This window comes from Phragmites australis, chromosome 1, assembly GCF_958298935.1.
Source record: "Phragmites australis chromosome 1, lpPhrAust1.1, whole genome shotgun sequence".
Lineage (NCBI taxonomy): Eukaryota > Viridiplantae > Streptophyta > Magnoliopsida > Poales > Poaceae > Phragmites > Phragmites australis.
Window position 1 is genome coordinate 45798778 of NC_084921.1, and position 20134 is coordinate 45818911.

A 20134-nucleotide genomic window follows, 5' to 3' on the forward strand; every position below is an offset into this window, starting at 1 on the left:
ATAAAGGCACTAGACTCTCCCTTATTTATATAGTGCTGCACGGGATGAGACCGTAACTAATAACATTTGTTGTGTCTCTGATCATGGTACGTGTGGGGATGCCCCCCCCCCCCCCTAATTCTTGATCCTATTCTATTAGGGAACGTTAGGATGCACAAGCCTAGATCAATTCCCATATTTGTCAATACTACTATTAGCCTAGCAAAAAAAAGAAAAAGAAAACATAGCTAGACTCTAGATTTATTTTGTTACTAGCTAAGTGCCCCGTGTATTACAACAAAAACATATAAATTAGATACGGTAACATCAAATATAAATTCAAAATATAGAGATGTAGATACGCTATGGAAGTATCATCAAACGAATAAATTAAGAGCGATACCGTAGTTTTATTTTAGATGTGACCTAAAAAGATGAGATTATCCGCTAATTTTCTTTCTCTACTTTATTTATTTATTTTTATTAGTAAAAAAATCAGTCCTATGTTAGTGTATAAATTATTTGAATTTTGAGATATTTATTAGATGGAAGAAAAATAGAAACTAACTTATATTTTATGCAGTCGAGATTATTAATTAGAAGTTCTAGATGGATACGTGACAGCCCTCCGTCGGGACCTCTGGATTGAGAAGCTAGCATGTGGACGAATCCTATTCCGCGAGTTGATGAAAATATCCATGGAAAAATTGTTGTTCTGCACCGGAGATATATGTCCTGTGGGATTCAAGGTGGAATATCGAGGCCGGGCACGGCATTTTGGACTAATCCACATCAAGAACCTTGGAATTCCAGTAATGAACCTACGTTCCGTTCATATAAAGAAGACCACGACCACCTGCCAACCGAAAATTCCATCTTACACGAGTGCAAGACCGAAGAGATTCTGTGCAGCGCCCAGTTCATATATACAAACAATCCCACGTGGAATCCCTCGCGTTATCATGCAAGGAGATTGACCAGAACAGCTCTGACATGGTATATTTTCAGACTTGTGCAATCGTTTTGGAAAGCATTGGTGTAGATTGTATAAGCACGGCAAAGGTTTGTGCACATCAACACAGAAAGGGTTTGGAATTTGGAAGCCTTGGTCTGCAGTATGTACCAGAAGATCGGGAGGATAGGCGGACGAATTCAACGATGTCTTACATCATCCAGAGTTCAACCAGAGACCTGTAGTTGGTCACCACAATCATCCACAAGACATAGTAACCAGGAGGTCACAGGATTATCCCACCAACAAAATAAAACACACTTAAACCATGCTACTAGCGACGATATACGGCCGTATTGGTAATGGGCAACGTCCCAGCTGGACTTCGAGTGATGATGTATAAAGCTGAGTGTTTTCTATTCGTGCATTCAAATTATCAATCCTTGAACTGTACTGCTCGCGAAGAATGAAATATTGTTGAACTTACCCATGGTAAATACTCTGGGCAGGAGTTCCTTATCCATTTCAGCCTCTTCCGCCTCTAATTTACACGCGGCTCAATGAAACCCGCAACCACAGCAATCCCGCACAAGAAAGCGCAAGCCTTGAAGCCACCAAAGATTCGCTCGAGAGCCAATTCACACCAAGCCGGCCCAACCGCCCGAGCAAGAACCCAGGCAGGGCGCGTTCGGCCTGCGGCGTGTCGGGGTCATTGTGCCACCCGACTCACCGCAGCGGAGGGAGGCCCAGTCACACGCGTCTCGCATCGGATTCTTGGGAACGCGTCTCGGCAAGGCATCTAGGAGCTGGATGGCGGCGGGCGGAGGATTAGCTCCTCGGACCTGGGACACGACCGGCACGCCACGTCGGAACCTGGAATCCGCCTCCCCGCGTGACATCACGGACGACCTCTTCCCGCCTAGCCTCCTGCTATAAATACTCGCCAAAACCCATTTTGGCTGCAGTACTTATCCATCTCAAAGCAGCATTCAGCTAAACAAGAGAGAACTCGGAGAAGGGAAGAGGCAAAGCCAGGAGCAACACAGAGACTAATTGATGGGGTGCGGCGCGTCGCAGCACGCAGGGGAGTCGTGGGCCGACGACGGCGAGTGGGAGGAGGAGACCTCGTCGGAGGAGGGCGACCACCACCACGAGAGGAAGGAGCACGCCTTGGAGGTGACCATCAGGATCACCAGGAGGCAGCTGCAGGAGCTGATGGAGAAGAAGGGCGACGGCCACGGGAGAGGGAGAGGGAGCCGGCGGGCGACGGAGCAGCTGCTGGCGGACATCATGAACTCCGGGGAGGTGCACCACCATGACCACCACGGGGAAGCGCACTGTCACTGGAAGCCCGCGCTGCAAAGCATTCCTGAGGCCGTCGAGTCATGAGTTCAATTTGATCTCGTGACTAGTATTTGCCGATTTGTTGCCAATACGCCATGTCTTCTTCGTTTCATAGTTGTTTTACACCCCGTTTTGGTGGTAATCAGTGTGTAGGCAGAACGGGCTTGCCGGTTTGGATGAACTCGTTTGATTTTTTCGTACGTGTGTACATATAACGTAGGGGAAATTGTTAGGTTAACTTCAGTTATATGAAAGGAATCTGTGAAGGCCAACTCATGCTGTTCCGTTCATACTGTCGTAGTGTCGTTGACGACCGATGAGTTTGAGCCCACACGCGCAATACGCCGTGTACGTCCGGGAGCATACTGTGCAAGACAAACTGCAGATCAAGGTCCGTACTAAATCAGCTGGTATGCATATCTTCTTCCACGAGATGATGCCGTGCAATGCGTACGTCGTGACAACTGACATACCGGACTAGTCGACCAGTCTCGGAACTGATCCAAAAGAAAGGGAGAATGTTGGTGTCCATTATTACATCGCTGCTTACAGAGCGTAAGCCGTTTTTTTTCTTGAAGGTGAATATAACACAAGCTAAACCAGTATAATTAAACAACAGAAAGTAAAGAGAAAACACGACGAAATCTGTCGATCTGAGCGCCCGGCCTAATTCCACTTGCTGTGCGGGCTTGGGCCGAAGGTGGAGCCACCGGCGGCACATCGCGTGGCCGGCGCGCGTAGCGTGCATACGCGGAGTCGCAGGATCTAAGGCCAGTGTACCGCCTCGCGTGCTTGCGCTGCGACGGAGCGCAGCGGGCGAGCATGTTCACGCAAAAGCCTGCACGCTGCGTGGCCCGTGCATGATTCCCTCGTTTGCCGCGTACGCGGTTGCTTAGTTTTGAACGGCGCCGTACTAACAATTACACACTTAAAATTAATTTAAGATATAATAATTAAATTTTTTTAAAAAAATATAGTATAGTATAACAAAACAAAGATTTATATATACAAAATTCACAATATGATAATGTACTTTTAGAGGGAGGAGAATGTTGAGTATATAGATAGGAGGGTGAAGGGGACGTATCGTCCAAAGCTGATCATTTGTAGAACACTGTGAGGAGGATCAAGATGGTGACTGTTTTGTGAGTGGACGAAAATAATTCTCACATAATATATTGGTGTAAAGATAGTATGAATGAGGTGACCTCCATAATAGACGGCGGTAGAGACGACGTGCGGGCGGTGGCGCACCCTCTCTAAAAAGTTGGTGTTGTAGGTGAAGTTCAGGAGGCGGCACACCCTCTGAAGAAATCCGGCATTATAAGCAAAGTATAGGAGGCGACAAACCATCAGAAAAAACTAGACGGTGAATGTATGGAAAACAAATATTGAACGTCTAATTATGGAGAACAAATAATTAAAGATTAAATGTATTTTTGGAATGTATAGAATGCGGGATAGACCCATCATAGAGCGAGCGAGGGCACATGCCCCGCTCAAATTCTTGTTTTCAATGGATTTTAGTGGACTTAACCCTTTTTCGTAAAGTTACAAATGCCCAATCATTATTATGCCCTCTCTCATTTTTGGGATGGGTTCGCCTCTATTGGAAGACAAATATTATATATCTATATTAAAAAAAAATATGAGATTGAATGTATTTTTGGAAGGAGGAACGAAGTTTAACTTTATACGATGACGTTTGATCAACTTAGATAGATGGTAAAGATTAATCGGATCGGCCATAAATCGTGTATGTTATAGGAATATAAATATAGATATATTTTCTGAATCAGCTGCTCGAGAGACAGTTCCCTGCATATTCCTCATGCTCTTACTTTGGGAAAACCCTAAGTTTTCTTTCATAAGCGTCTGTGCGTTACAAGGAAAATATAAATATTGAACGATGTAACATTAATCATAAACTCAAAGTATAGAAATGTGAATGCACTATATGAGCGTCGTCGAATAAATATGTCGAGAGTGACGCTGTAGTTTGATTTCACATGAGATAAAAAAAATAGGAAGAGATTATATGCTATTTTTTCTTATAATTTATTAATTTATTTTTATTAGTAAAATAAGTCTTATATCCATAGCCAATAACAAGATTAGAGGACAAGAGTGCATAAAATATTAGAATTTTAAAGATTTTTATTACATAGGAGGAGGATAGGGGAAGAGGTGACCGAGAACCATCTTATATTTTATATAATATAGATTTTGGCCTTGCACCGTTGTCCATGGCTATCGGAAGATCAATTTCAGAGTGCTTAAAGAACACCGACGAACCAGAGCTTTAGGGTCTATTTGATATCCTGAATGAGACTTAGCATGCGTATAATCTTAAGAAAAAACATATTTGGTTGCCTGTATCTACTGTTCCTATTTGCATCCACTCATACAAACGCATGATCTCAGTCTGTCTAAGGAGTGAAGCTCGATTTGTGCTTCACTCCTCATCCTGGATGAGCAAATATAGGCTCTGTATCTGCTTATGCAGTTAGGCTCACTTGTCAGTGTCAAAAAATATCTTCATACGAGTAATCAATTATAATCTCAACTCTTACATCCGTTCATATGGTCTCAGATTCAATTAACCAAATATTTTTCTATTCAACACATATAACTTCACTCAAGTTCTTTCTCCTCGTTCAGAATATACAAATACAGCTTTACGAAAACTCTTTCGATGGAACAAACGCATCCTTATTGGAGCAGCAGCTAACATCGGAGGCGGCTCAGATGGTATCATGGACCAGGCACCTCCCCATCTAATGACTTCACCTTCTTCGTTCGCATACTGCAATCCCAGTAAGATAGTGTTTGGTTAGAGAGCAAGATGAGATGTGATGATTCTATTCATATATTTAAGAATGAGATGATTCTATTCATATATATGTGCTTGTTTAGTGGATAGGATGGAACGAATCTATTTTTTACCTCGGGTCGATCGTTAGTATGACGTTCAAAGTGAGATGGTTGTATTTCACTATTTTTTTTAAACGGCTATATCCCAAATCTTTAAAGGATATTCTCTTATTCCAAACCATTATATCTCACTGCTCTTCATCCAAATAACTAAAAACAAGATAAACCCGCTACATCTCATCATATCACATGAACCAAACACTACATAAATGATTGCAGTGTTCACTCTAATTTGCTGTTTGAGCTCAAACAAGTAGCCTACGAGCGCTGGAAAAATGGTTTGGATGGCTAACTAATCAGCTGCACTCTCATGCCGAAGTACACTCCACCTGTCAAGTGCTAAGACTTCTCAGTTCTCAAGTGTCACGGTTCATAGCATCAGGGATGCAGGGGGCATATAATTCGTGTGCCTTTATGAAAGGCTCCCCCGGAATTGCAAATGCCTTCTTCCGATCTTTTCCCGTGTCGTGGAGCATCAGCAGACGCAAACAGATTAGCATCGCGTCTGTTCTGTTCATCTCACCACCCCACCCCACGCCCAGCCGAGCACGCTCCACACACACACCTGTCTCCACGGGAAAAGGAAACGGAAGAGCGTGGGGAGGAAAAGAAACGGCCGCGCCACACTTGGCACGAGGTGCAGTCGCGGCGCAGCGGCCCATGACGAGCGTCCAGCCGCAGCGAAAGCTCACCAAATGTTTGATGCGGCAAGCAGTTTGCCCCTGCCCTTGCCCGCGCCTGCGCCCGGCCAGCTCGGCGCCGTGGCGAAAGCGACTTCGGCCAACCCAAACCCCGCGCGCGCGAACGTGTCAGGGCCTGACGGACGCGTACGCGCGCGACAAGGGCATTCAACCCGACATGGCGCGGATCGGGTGGGTGTTCAGGTCCGGCCGCGTTTAGCTAGATAGATGTCTTGCTTTATGCACTAGACCCGTCCGCGACCGTCATGTGTTCTTAGCTAAGTTTAGTGAAATCTGAAATGAAGGATCACGGCCAGAAAATAACTTCATTAAAAATTCGATATCTCTAGCAGATAATTCTGGAACTGGATGAGCAGCATCCAAGTCAACAACCTCTCATCTTCGTACGTCTGATCATCGTCCATAACTTGCACATCCACAGGATTCGATGGCCTAGCAACCAAACCGATATCCTGAACACCAATCTCTTCTTTCGATGGAACACCCTACGGTATAGCCTCATCCACAACACTGGGGCTGTGGACATCAAATCTACCTTTGCAACCATCAAAGCTACCTTCAGTAGTTGGTTGCATCAATGGAACATCACACAGAGCCGAAGAAACAACATGAACATAAATCTCTTCAACTAGGGAGGATTTGTTTAGGTCGAATGGCATCCCAGTAGGTGCGGGATGCTTAACACCTTTCGCACCAGAAGTCTATAGCTCTCACTTCAGAATCTATTACAATCGACATACAATTCTCCCATTCCTCTTAATCACCGATTGAGATCAACCTCTTGATATGTGGTCCCTTGGACAACCGACATAAATCAAGCCTTCCAAATTAACATTTATACCCTTTTTGAGAAATTAAGTTAAAATGTGTCTTAGTTTACTTGTGATGAGTGATTGATATTGGTATCTATTTGGCTAGATGATCTCTGGTTTTGCATGAGTTTTGATGTGATTTGAATTGATTTAGGATTTCATTTGAGCATATTGATTATAGACTAACTAGAATTAGAGTTGGAGATATGTGTTTGGTTGTCTCATGGTGTGCAGGTGAAGGATGCAACTTGGCGGTTGACGACGGGATGATCGGGGCTAAGCGGAATGCTCGGTGCCAGACGATCAAGGAGGCTAGGCAGAGTCAATGGTGGTTCTAGCTCAACACATAAAGGTCAAGCAGAGCAATGAAGGTAGATGGAGATGGCATATTGACAAAGTCAAGCAAAAGGGATACCGACGCAATTGACAAGGCGGCCCGAGTGATTAGGAGCGGGAGAGACTTGCCAGTGGTTAGGATCGCATGACGGAGTATACGCCTCAACATCGAAATGCTTGGTTAAGGTGTAAGCAAGGCGGCGAGTCATGCTTTGAGAAGCGTGCTGGCGGTTTTGTGGTTTGGACTAAAAATCGTGGGAGGATTGGATGAGTGTGTGGCACCGTCACAAAGCTTACGTCAAGACGAAGCTAAGTCGTGAAGGCGTCGCGGCTATTTGATGAATGGAGAAAAAATGAATCAAAATGCACTCGGTGGTAGGTAAGAGTGTACTACAAGAGAGGAGTATTTTGAGAAAAAGCTATGAAAGTTAGGGGTCAAATTTCTTAGACCAATAAATAGAGAGGTAGAGCTATGAAAAAGTTTGAACCAGCCACTTGAGCCCCTTTGTACCACCCATTTGAGAGCTTAGAGCTAAGATTTTAGAGAAGAGAAAGATAAGTGCTTAGGCTATGTAAAATATGATAATTTTGAGAGATAAATCTTTGTAATCTGCCTTAAATAGAGCTGATCTCTTTGAGTAATGAAGTTTATATTTTTGTGTATGCTTGAATTCTCATCCTTCTAGTTTCCCTCTATCGGTTCCCTTGCAAGTTTTTCGGTTTTCGGTTTTGATTTTTGTTTTGGTTTTTGGCTAAAATTTCAGCACCTTATGAGATCATTCTTTTTGTTGCTGGAGGCATAAAATTCACATATACACGCTTATGTGATGGGATCTTTAATTCTATTGCCTCTAGATAATCAACTTAGAGAGTTTTGTTGCTCGGTGTTAATCTTTTCTTATTTCTTTGCAAGTTGTGATCTTTTAAGTGCTAAGACACATGGATTGATCTTAAATAAAACCTATGGTTTATATATCATTCATGAAGTCGTGTTGCCTTGATTTTCTCTTGTTAAAATATCTCTCTATTTTTGCTTTTGCTTGAGTTTTGAGTTACGTTGATCCAAATAGGAGAAGGCCATCGATTTCCAAAGAAATTTGTTGATGTGCCTATTCCCCTCTAATAGCCAATCTCATTCCTACACTCCTCCATCCACCGAAGACCCACTTTAAATCATGCAACAATAGTACCCGTTGATGAAAGAAATATGTCTTCTACAAAACAGATGTGATGAGAACTAACTCACTAGAGTGGCTCAAGCTTAGGAAAAAAGTAGAGAGGACAAGAGGGTCTAGAGTGATAAGGAAATCTATCCCCTGGCATCATGTGCCTATAGTTTGTGCGCCCATAATCTATATTTATATTGCTTTTTAGAGAGTAGGTGTACAAGCATACCCCTACGGGAGATGTAATACAAGTTGCCATTATACCACCAGGACTAGGTCCAATCTAGTAAAATATAGCCCAATCACATGCCAAAATATCAGACACCCTACTGATCTCCCTTAATGTCAGGTCCCTGGACCCGGGATCCCCTGTGCCTCCTGTATCAGTCCCTGGATCAAGTAGCTGATACGCACAGTATAACAGTCATAATATCACAGTCAAACTTCGTGCATAAATAATATGGTTTAGAGTACAAAAGGTTACAACCCATACTGTATATTACAAATCTGGCCTAGCGGCCATCAAAGCACACAGCGGAACAAAAGCCCAAGCCACAAGCAACGAGGGTGCGAACGCGACTTTAGATACTATTCTTCATTTCTGGCTTCTCCTCCGGCGAAGTTGGCATCGGCTTCTTCATCTGAATGACAGCAAGAGTGAGTACGAAAGGTACTCAACAAGTCCTATACTACTTCAAAGGGGTTGATAGATGCATAATGGATATTTGAAGGATAAGGCTTTATGGCATAGTTTTAAGCGTAAGGCAGGTTTTATGCAGGTATCTAGTTATATTCTCCACTGTTAACCATTTGAAATAAATGTAACCAAGCTTTCGAAATAGTTTTAAAACCAAAACCAGGGTAACAAGTTGTATCTGGGGGTTTTTAGTCCTGGGAGGGGCTATACCTCACTCCGCAGTCCCTTTTATCACATCTGGTGTACCTCTAGTACCACACAGCTTCTGGCGGATCGAGCCAGGAACCACATCACACGGACATCTAGTCCACACACTCACTCATCAAGACACACGCACCAGGAGTCTATTCAAGTGAGGTCAATGCTTTGCATGTCCATGACCGTGGACACGGCTATTCGAATAGGTTTACACTCTGCAGAGGTTGTACAGCTTTACCCATACGATATGCTCAGCCTCCACCCGTTGCAAGCGGAGGAGCGAATCATACCGAGACTCTCCAAACACCTTTCCTGCCGGGCTTTTCCACGAGACACGCCAAGTTCCAGAGCTGCATGTTCCGAAGGTCAGCCTCCATTTTTAAGCCTAAGCCGGTCCCTGAACCTCCAAACAGCGGGACAGATAGACCCCTGGCTGCTCGTTGCTCTCAGCCTCCTGGTATGATGCCCAACTCAGTCCAGTGAAGGAAAATCAAGTCCTGCCCATACAGGACGCATGGTTGCACGGGGTGTCTAAGCATGACGGCGCAAGACTCGGTCCTTAAGTGGCCGGGCTAGGCATCTTCACGGGCAATGAATACCATCATGTAACTCAAGCCCCCAAGAGCATCCTCCCCGGAGGACTACCCTACCTGCCCACGCCAAAACAGTTTTCACCCATTTTTACACATCACCTTCCATGTCCCACACGACATCAAGGATTTCACCACAATCACGGAATTCACAACCATCAAGGAATCATGGTATATGAGTTATCATTGATAACAGCAAATTGATCTCCGAAGAGAAGTGTTTTAAAAGCAATATCTCCGAGGAGACGTATTTTAAAAGCGACATCTCCGAGGAGATGTATTCAATCCTAAGCATGCTAGATATCAAGGTGTCGTCTATTGTTAATATATGTAACAACAGGTATTCCTAGGGTGATATGTATTCTGGATGATAACATGTATGGCATGGCAGTGTTGATAGGGTTAACTACTACAAGTAGTTTGAAAGAAATGTAATATATAGCACATGCGATAATAAGTCTGATTTTAGTTGATCATATATATTATTCGAAAACATAGGTTCAATATGATCAAGGAAATAGGACTTGCCTTCTCCGGAGTTTTCTTCAAAATCTTGGTTGTAATCAGGATCTTCTTCGTTTCTAATGTTTCCCGCGCAGCACTCATAGAATTCTGGCAGATCTGCAATTGCGACTACGACCATTAACGAGCTATACTAGGGAGGAACCAATCACACCAAATGGAAAACCAATGAGCCTTAACAAACATCATAATGCAACAGATAACTAGATCTTGATTTTAGATGAACTTTGGCGAAAGAATCGCCGAAATCGGAGCCAGAACGGAGTAGTTACGGCTCCCGAAAGATTTAATATAAAATTAAATCAGAAAATTATGAAATGACACTATTCATAGGTGGGACCCACATGAATAGTACCCAGTGGGCCTAATGGGCTCAGATTGGGCCGAATTTGGGCCTAGATGGGCCTGGGCCGGGCTTGGACTGCACAGTACTGGCCCATTTGGGTCTGGGCTGGCTAGCTAACGGGCCAGAGGAGCTGGGCCGGCCCACGATGCACGGCCTGCTGGCCAGGTCGGTTAGCCAGCCACTGGGCCGAGCCAGGCCGGCTGGCCAGGCCGAGACATGGCCCAGTTGGCTTGCGCGAACGCGCCAGCGCGCGAACGCGCCCGAGCGGCGGAGCGGAGGGGAAACAAGCCGACGGCGAGGAATCACGGCGGCGCAGCACTGGAAAGCTCGCCGGGATCGAGTTTTCGCCGGAGTTTCACGACTATGAGTTATCGCCGGGCTTCTAAGTGACATGGCGGACTCGGCAAGGATCATCTCGACGGCGACCGGCGGAGAGAACGATGCCAGATCACCGCCGGAGAGGAGATGGCGGTGTGGCGCAACTGGACAGCACCTCCCCCGCACGGAGAGGGGCCAATCCTGCAAGGAAAAGAGGCCTAACGCCTCTAGAGCATATGGCACGATGGCTGGATCACAGCACAGGGCAGAATCATGCCGGCGGCGAGCGCAACTGCGGCGGCAGAAACCAAAACACGGCGGCGCACGGTGAAAAGCTAAGGGAGAGCGCGAGGACACCTACACGCTATCTAGGAGGGGGGGTGCTAGGGCTTGGGGTGCTCACCGAGCGCAGGAATGACGACGGGCGGGGTGGCGGTCGGCGATTCGTCGGAGAGATGGCGGCAGCGCAGCTCGGCTATTGGCACGGACGAGCTCCAGTCGAGCTTCCGGTGAACAAGCAGCGGCACAGAGACGGCGGTAGTGTCCTGAAACTCCTTGACGGCACGTGGACGGTGAAGGGGTGACGGCGAGGTTGCAGCGGCGGAAATGGCGGTGGTGGTGGTACGGTGGCGCGGCGAAGTGGAGAAAAGGAGGGAGAGAGAAGCACAGGCTGCTCTACTTATAGACGGGAGGGAAGGCACGGGGAGGCGGTTCACGTGCTGGCGTCACAGGGACGTCGGTGGCGAGGTGGCGGCCGGCGCCCACCATTTTCCCCGGAGCATGGGCACTCTGCGCCGGCCAGCGCGTGGGCCGCGGAAATCACGGCGCAGAGGCATGGGTAGCAGGGAGAGAGAGAGAGAGAGAGAGAGAGAGAGAGAGAGAGAGAGCGGAGGGTGAGCGGGGACTGCGGAGAGTGGTCGGGCGTGCGCGAGATATTTCCCGGAGAGACGGCGACCGGCGATGTCGTCGTCGCGCTGGAGGGGAGAAGGAAGGAGAGGCGCGCGGACGCGTGCGGGCGGATCAGCGACGCGTGGCTCAGCGGACCGTCGAGGGCGTATGAGTGCGCGCGCGTGAGTGGGCCGATACGACGCAGCGAGCTGGGCCGGACGCAGCGCGTGGGAGAGAGGAGGCCGAGCTGGCCAGCTGGGCCAAGAAGGGAGAGGGAAGGGGAAAGCCGGCCCAGGGAGAAAAAGAAAAATGGAAGGAGGAAAAAGAAGGAGAGAAAGAAAAGGTTTTGGAATAATTCAAATTTGGAGAATTTGAATTTGGTTTTGACTTTGGATTCAACAACTCTATTTTGAATATTTGAACTTGGATCTCGAGATTTTCAAGACGATTTGAACCAAAGGATCCAACTAAATTTTTGGATTTGCGCTGAATAGAATCTAAAAGTATATTTTGAATTTGATCCTAGTGCACTTCGAATACTGCTGCAACTTAGCATAACTCACAATTACGAAGGTATACATATACTTGTATATATACATCCACACTCCTATTTTCTTAACCTTAATCAGCCTAATTTACCCTAAAAAGTTTCAATTTGGAGTGAGATTTGCACTAATTGGCAGGCTTAAACTCAGGATGTTACACTTAACACCGGTCTTGTGCGACGTGTTGGGGTGGCCACCACTTGCACCGGGTGTCAGGGCGGTCACCACTTGCACAGCGTGTCAGAGGAGCCACCATTGTACCGGCATTAATCATCAGTCATGTCGTGGCCGATCACGTGGCCGGTGGGCCCGTTCCGCTGGTCGTACTGGGGTCCCTGTCCATTCCCACACCTCTGAGGGTCTGGGGGCTCCGGAGAGGTTCTACGCTTGATGGTCTCTGGACTAGGCTGACGGAGCCAGGGGCGTCAAGGGTTGTTGATGGCAATTCCCCCAACAGTACCTAAAGACATATGCTTGCTAAATAGCAACACCAGCTCTTGCATTCCCTCAAATTTAGCACCTCCATTCTAATTTATCTTCACAGTACCATCACGGTGCAATGCCATTAATTTACCCATCTATATCACAAACAAAAGAAATAATTTCATGCTTGTTTTGAAAAAAAAATCAACTACACATAACCAACCATTGCACTATCAAGAAAGTTATTCCAATGTAACATTACACAACCTAATATTCCAGATTTTCTAAAAAAACATTCTCATAATTTTCCTCCTTCAACTCCCAACATAAGACAACCGAATATGCATTCATCAAATTTGTGACTACAAGGGCCACAACGGAATGTAATTGGCCACGCATTTTAGCCCCAACCAAACAAAATCTCACGTTTTAGACCTAGGGCATAAATTATTGTTCCACCAAATCTACACCAAATAAAGCAAATCTAATGGACAAAATTGAGGGAGGGGAGGGAGATTACCTTGCTTGACTGGATCCACATCTTTACCCCCCTCAATTCAGCTAGATTTGAAGGATTTAGGAGGGATGAGGCACCGTCGGTCTCCTCCCTGTTCGAATAGAAAGGCTGAAGCGATGAGGAATAAGGAGAGGGAGAGGGAGTGAAGTGGACCAAGCACAACTTAGTTTTGGGTGGCATGACGCTAATGGTTTGGCGCTGTCAAGGTTAATCCCTGATAATAATTTCGGAGTATACCGGCGATGGGTGCGTGAACGACGCTTGCGGTGTGCATATGTTTATGATGAGCTCAAAAACACAGAGATTATGCAGTTTCAGACCTCCATAAGGATAACAGCCCTATATCCTATATATTTTATTATACTTATTTATGAACTGTTTACATATGAGTTTTCTTGACTCCTTCTCCTCTTTACTTACAAACCGGGTCCTCCTATCTTTATATACTAGAGAAAAGAAGAACTTACAAATGTGTCATTTTCCACTAACCCATACCTTCGCCAACCCTTCCCCCCTAGGCCTCTTTAAAATGGGCGGCACACGTGCCCCTTTTTGCTCTGATAAAGCTATCGAGCTCATCCCATCCGTTGGATATATCCACGCCTATGTCCCCTCGATCAGCCAGTCCGCCCCATCCCATCACCAGCCACGCACACGTGGCTGTGAAGTAGTCTGACACGCCTACGAGCTCATATCGTAATTATTAATGCTACAGGATGAGACGTGGCACCATTGCGCCAGCCATGACCTATCTATCAGGAGGAGTGAGTGTGGAAGGAAAACACTTGAGTGAAATACATTTAATAATAATAGACTGATTTGATGAGTACCTGTCTCGCGATCAGTGAAGACTGATCATGAAAATTCTTTATGGGTAAAGATCCTGATCGTAAAGATACAAACTGATCACGTGATAGGAACCTAGTCTAAAAAAATCCGACCAACCGATATTAACTGATGTGAGCCATCAGAACTGAAAACCTCCTATTATATACAACGACAGGCGCCATGCCTGATGTCGACTAAAACTCCACGCGCGGGAGCAACAACATGGTACCATTCATGTGCCAACGGTGCCACAAGAAGTTATATTTCTGAAAATAGTTTGGCAAGAAGCCTATTTGTAAAAAGAGATTTGAAAAAGGTCCTAACTGCAAAAATTTCACGGTGCGCGACGGACGGGTACGACGTGCCCCTTCCAGTTGGGGGCTGGTGAGGTGAGGTCTGCCTCACGGTGGTTGCTTCCGCGACAAGAGTTCATCGTGTCCTTATCCTGTGTGCAGGTGACAAGTGTGGGGAGCAGGAGCGGCACCTGGTTAATTATGCAGTCTATCTACAAGCACTTCGTGTACTGGTTAACCGTTGACGTGTTGGTACGGGAGTTTGTGTGCATCTCTTTGTGAATGTGAAGAAGGAACGAACCTTACAACGACAGGTTGAAGGGGAGACTTGTAGTCGTTAGTCGTGAGAGCATATCCAACCAACTGATCTAAAAAACAAAGACACATGAGCGAACATTTTGGGTGGATCGGAGGAGGTTTAGAGCAAGAGATCGACGCTCTCTACTATCTCTAATGCAGAGAGACGGCTCAAACGTGTACAGGACAGGAGAGACGGCCAAAACAGGTATGGTAGGCCACACTATCTCTGCGGTCGAATCATTGCTTCAGATGCAACGGCAACCGCATTCCAAACGGGCATCAATCATGGACCGTGTGGTGTTCTATCAGCCTAGCTGCACGCTGGTGATATTGTAATGTCATCTGCTGCCGCCTTGGTTCTGCTAATCATCGAAGTGCAAAGTTAACGAGCGCACCGGAATGAACTAGAGGATCTCATCTTCCGCCGTCGTCAGTGCGTGACAAGGACACACACGCACACACATCTGAGCTCTTGATTGGGCACCCGTTGCTCGGGCTGCCCCACCAGGCCCGTGCCGCTCACGCTATATAATATACCACAGAAAAGCAATCCACCCACCACCACGTCTCACGCGTCGCGTATCCACACGCCAGGATGCTCCTAGTATTCCCACGCATCACCTTTCCGGATCTTGCCTACCTCGACGACGATCTTCCGGCCGGCTCGTGTTGTTTCCTCGACGGACGGACCAGTCTAGCCTTTCGCAGCGACCGTGATCGATACGCACGTCAGTTGTCCGCGCGCGCATCCATCCACCCCGCACCGCCGACCGCGAGAAGCTAACGGAGCCGGTCGCGCGCCACCGCGGCGGAACACGTCGCTGGACGCAGCCAAGCGGGCTCCTAGCCCGTCCCAGTCGCGTCGCGGGCCGATCAGACTCGAAGCGCACTAGCTAGCTAGCTAGCAATCATGTCCTGCCACGGCCCACGGCTCCCCTCTCCTCCCGTTCTTTTCGCACCCACCGCACGGAGACGCAGCCACTTCCGCGGCGCCCCACGTACCCCCCCGCGCCACAAAGAGGGGGCTATGTTGCGTTGCCCTCAGCCTGGACAGCTGCTGCAACGCCAGCCACTTTCTTGCTACCTATGCAGCGGTGCCAACGTTTGAAAGGAACCGATGCCGCTTGGCCGTGACCGGCGTCGTACAGCGACGGAAATGACGGGAACGCCCATGTAAAGAAGGGCTGCGCCGGTGCGTTGGCCATTTTTATATCTGTGGCAGTGGCTGGCGAGGGTGCGCAGCGCAGAGCTAGCTAGCTGCGGTCTTGCGGACCGCGGAGGGTGAGAGCAGGGCAGCGGCAAGGCCTCAAGAGGGCAAGGATCCGAGCCTTTCAAGTCCAGTTGCTGTTGTCTGTCCGGCACATCAAGGATCAAGCACAGGGGATTGACAGCGCACGGCAGAGCACTGGACATGGCTGGAGATCGAGAGGTGGAGGAAGCACTGGAGGGTGGAGGAGGCATACGCTCCGTGCTCACTGTGGGCTCGTTGGTCTCTCCCTCCGGGCACGAGGTTTCTTTTTTATTAGTTCATTTTTCGCTTCTGCTTCAGTTCTCTGTCTCTGTTTTCGAGCTACCTGCCGGTTCTTCAGTAAGGCTCCTGCTGTCTGTGTGTTTTAGCAGTGAGCCAATCGAGTTTATTTTATCTAGATCGGGTAAAACAATTTCTACTTCATCAAACGAAAAATATGTTTCCATATTTCTTTCTCTCCTTTTTTGTATTGTGGAATCAGTCATGCGCAAGCTTGATTCCTAGAGTGGATTTGATCATGCAAAGGGTGGAAGTAAAAATCGAGTAACGAATAGATAATACAAAAACATGTGACCTCACCCCAGAAAAAAATCATGCAGCTATATTTTGCAATCATGCTTACATCTATATTTTGCATAACATGTAAGAGTGCACAGTGTTCAGTTAAGCAAAGGATCCAAATCAGTAACTAGCTCGTTAAGATCCTACTTCGGAGGGTTTCAAATTTCAAGTTCGAACACTGTATAAGAAAATTTAGCCTATTGGGAGAGGTTAGATGTAGCATAAAGCAGCTAGAAACTTAAGGTACTTTAAAAAGTGACTTTTCAAGTTGCATACTTCTTAGTGAAAGTTAAGCCCCTTTGTATGGACCAGCTGAAAGCCCTTCTAAGGTCTGAAGTCTGAACCCTCTTTCAATCCTCAAAAAAGGCACCGACTGAAAGGAATCTGTAGCTACTTTTGTTCTACGAAGTTGAAGCCTCCTCAAAACTTACCTCAAAACTTATCTAGACGGTCTACTTCAGAAGGCTTTTGGAACAGGAGTCTTAATAATCAAACGCCGGTGTAAGTTTTTACCTACGGAACTCATCTGAATTAGACAAGTAATAAGCAATTTCATCAGGATTTTACCTCGTCCATATGCGCTAAACCTGTCAACGGAAAACATGTATTCTATGCGAGGCTTGCTTTAAGGATGTGCGTATCTTTAAGGTGACTATATATTATTTGCTAATTCTAAGTCACCTATCCTATCTAAATTTCAACATTCCAAAATAAACTTATTCCCACCCATCTCAAGAACATAACCCTTCTTCAGGTTTTACAACATTTAAGTCGTCTTAAATCTAGCAAAACTGTTGCTTTAATAAACATGCTCATGCTGGGACCTTTAAACTTTCCTAGTTTTCAGTCCCCAGGCCTAATTCTTTACCAATCCCCTGTTGTAACTTGTACGTCAAATGGAATCAGAATATATATGCAATCTGTTTTGACCTTTGGCTTTTCGGACAGTTCAGTTCATTCTGTATTCCCACAAGAATCAGAATTTCATTGTGCGGATTACGTCTGCTATCTTTTTGACACGTGTCTATTATTTTCTCGTCGTAGATGGTCTTGCTTGCAACTTGCAGTCGTTCCTTTTCTTTTCTTTTCAGTCCATGTTTCTATTTTCAAATTAATCATGAATCGTATGATCAGAACATAAAAGACGATTTCTTCACAGGTGCACTTTCCAGAGGTCGATGGCAAGATCATAGGCCTCTACTTCGCTGCAAACTGGTACCCGAAGTGCGAGGCCTTCACCCCGGTGCTGGCCGCGGCCTACCACCAGCTCAAGGAGCGCGGCGCCGGCTTCGAGGTCGTCCTGGTGTCGTGCGACGAGGACCGGCCGTCGTTCGAGAGGTTCCACCGCTCCATGCCGTGGCCAGCCGTGCCCTTTGGCGACCTCCGGTGCAAGAAGCGCCTCAGCGAGAAGTTCCAGGTCGAGGGCATCCCGCGCCTGGTGGTACTCGCTCCGGACGGCCAGGTCGTACACCCGGGCGCCACCGACCTCGTGCACCGCTACGGCGAGAGGGCGTTCCCGTTCACGGCAGCGAGAGTGGCGGAGCTGGAGGCTGATGATCAGCGCAAGTACGCGTCCCAGACGCTGGAGAAGCTCTTCTCCATCGATGGAAGAGGCTACGTGAACGTTGGCAATGAACAGGTAACTGGTAACTGAAAGTGTGTTTTAGAACGCAATCTGGAGGGTGGCTTGCGGCTAGCTTGAATGCATTGGCATGGAATGCCACTTGCCATTGCTCAGTTGATTCTCGTCGATCATCACTATTATAGAGAAAATCATCACCATTAATTTAAAATTGATATCACTATCGGTTTTTAACCAGAAGTGATAATCTATTATTATCACTGTTGGAGAATTCAACTGGCAGTGATAATTCATGATTATATAGTAAAATGTTCGTTTTATATTTAATGGTATTGGAGTGACAACAGTATATCTAAACGAATGACGAAAATACAATCATTTTTAAAAAAAATATATTTTCTGTCACTCATTTAGATGTATCTATTGTCAAAATTTAGCTTGAACGAATGGTAATATCTATATCTACATTCGCAATGACAATAGAGAGCCTAAATAAATGGCAAAAACACAATTCATCTTCAACACATTTGTGTTTTTTGCCATTCACATAACATTCGTGTGCGCAATGGAGACGATGAGAGGAGATGAGGAAACAGGGAGGGCGTGCAACCGTACGTTGGCTCGGGAGAGGCCAGGCCCTATGGATAGAGGCAACCGTAGTAGAGACGGTGATCACAGCTCCACTTCGATTGTCACTACCCTTCGAGAGCAGCTTCTTTAGATTGAGAGAGTATGATGGGCTTGATGGATGGTGGGCTCGGCAAACACTAGGTGATTTCGGCTCATAGGATGTGTTGAAGCCGAACACAAGGGGTAGAGACGGTCGCAGTGAAGACGGTGACTATCACTCCACTTCGACCGTCACTGCCCCTCGGGAGTGACTTCAGGAGATTGGAAGGAAATGAGGTAGGGGTGGCTGAGGGAGACAAACTCTATTTATAGAAGAATTATTATTGCCAATTTAGAATACAAATCATTCTAAACCGGCAGTGATAATAATTAACACCATTGATATGTCTTCATCAATTATTGCTATATCGGTTTGGATTATGAATCAGTTAAGATAAATATTATCATTATATGTTGTTAAAGACATATCTTTTATGTATGTCTTTTTAAAAACCGGTAATAATAATTTGAATATCATAGTTGATTCTTGTTGGCTCAATTTTTTTATGTATGTACGGAGCTTATGACCCAACAATGATATATTATCGTTTTCGGTTATTATTAAATCGATAGTGGAAGAGAAACAGAAATAATCCTTTCTATAGTGCATCCAGCTGTTGACCTCACCGTGGCTAAGGGCTGCAGGTTCCCATCTCGAGCCTCGTTGGGAAGACGGTGGGGCTCTACTTCTCGGCGCACCGGTGCGCGCCGTGCATAAAGTTCACGGCGAAGCTGGCAGCCATATACAGCAACCTGAAGGGCAAGGCCGAGGACTTCGAGATCGTGTACATCCCCATGGACAAGGAGGAGGACGGCTACCTGCGGTCGTGCAGCGACATGCCGTGGCTGGCACTGCCGTACGACGGCGCGCCGTCGCGGGCGCTGGCGAGGTACTTCGACGTGCGGGAGATCCCGACGCTGGTGGTGGTCGGGCCCGACGGCAAGACGGTGACGAGGGACGGCAGGAACTTGGTCAACCTCTACGTCGACATGGCGTTCCCGTTCACCGATGAGCAGATCAGGCTGCTGCAGGAGATGGAGGACGAGGAGGCCAAGGGGTACCCGCAGTCGCTGCGCCACCGGGGCCACCGCCACGAGCTCAGCATCGTGTCGGAGAAGTCCGGTGGAGGGCCCTACATCTGCTGCGAATGCGACGAGCAGGGGCTCGGCTGGGCGTACCAGTGCATCGCCTGCGGCTACGAGATACACCTCAGGTGCGGCCGGAACGCGGAGAGCGGTTAGCAGCTATTTAACAGGAGCACGGGTATCTAGACTAGCTGTATATTGGAAATGATATGTGTTAACAAACTTCGGCTTGCTCTTCTCGAGTTTGATGCTAAAACAGATGAGAAATGGCCAGCGTTGTAAGGCTTCTCTTAGTAAT

The 20134-nt window shown here is 46.8% G+C and overlaps 2 protein-coding genes across 2 annotated transcripts; both read left to right on the forward strand.

Moving 5' to 3' along the window:
• Positions 1-1883: 1883 nt before the first annotated feature.
• Positions 1884-2547, forward strand: LOC133890007 (uncharacterized). The gene has a single exon (XM_062330443.1). The coding sequence runs from the start codon at positions 1988-1990 to the stop codon at positions 2318-2320; it is 333 nt and encodes a 110-aa protein (XP_062186427.1). The 5' UTR covers positions 1884-1987; the 3' UTR covers positions 2321-2547.
• Positions 2548-15838: 13291 nt separating this feature from the next.
• LOC133922328 (probable nucleoredoxin 2) lies at positions 15839-20125 on the forward strand. Its single transcript, XM_062367619.1, has 3 exons — positions 15839-16199; positions 17659-18138; positions 19396-20125. The coding sequence occupies exons 1-3, from the start codon at positions 16101-16103 to the stop codon at positions 19990-19992; spliced, it is 1176 nt and encodes a 391-aa protein (XP_062223603.1). The 5' UTR covers positions 15839-16100; the 3' UTR covers positions 19993-20125.
• Positions 20126-20134: the final 9 nt, after the last annotated feature.

Excerpts from the sequence above, each read along its gene's own strand:
- LOC133890007 (XM_062330443.1), top strand. The coding sequence starts at position 1,988 with ATGGGGTGCGGCGCGTCGCAGCACGCAGGGGAGTCGTGGGCCGACGAC.
- LOC133922328 (XM_062367619.1), top strand. The coding sequence starts at position 16,101 with ATGGCTGGAGATCGAGAGGTGGAGGAAGCACTGGAGGGTGGAGGAGGC. Across the intron at positions 16,200-17,658 it reads TCTCTCCCTCCGGGCACGAG|GTGCACTTTCCAGAGGTCGA; the intron begins GTTTCTTTTTTA and ends ATTTCTTCACAG. Across the intron at positions 18,139-19,395 it reads TGAACGTTGGCAATGAACAG|GTTCCCATCTCGAGCCTCGT; the intron begins GTAACTGGTAAC and ends TAAGGGCTGCAG.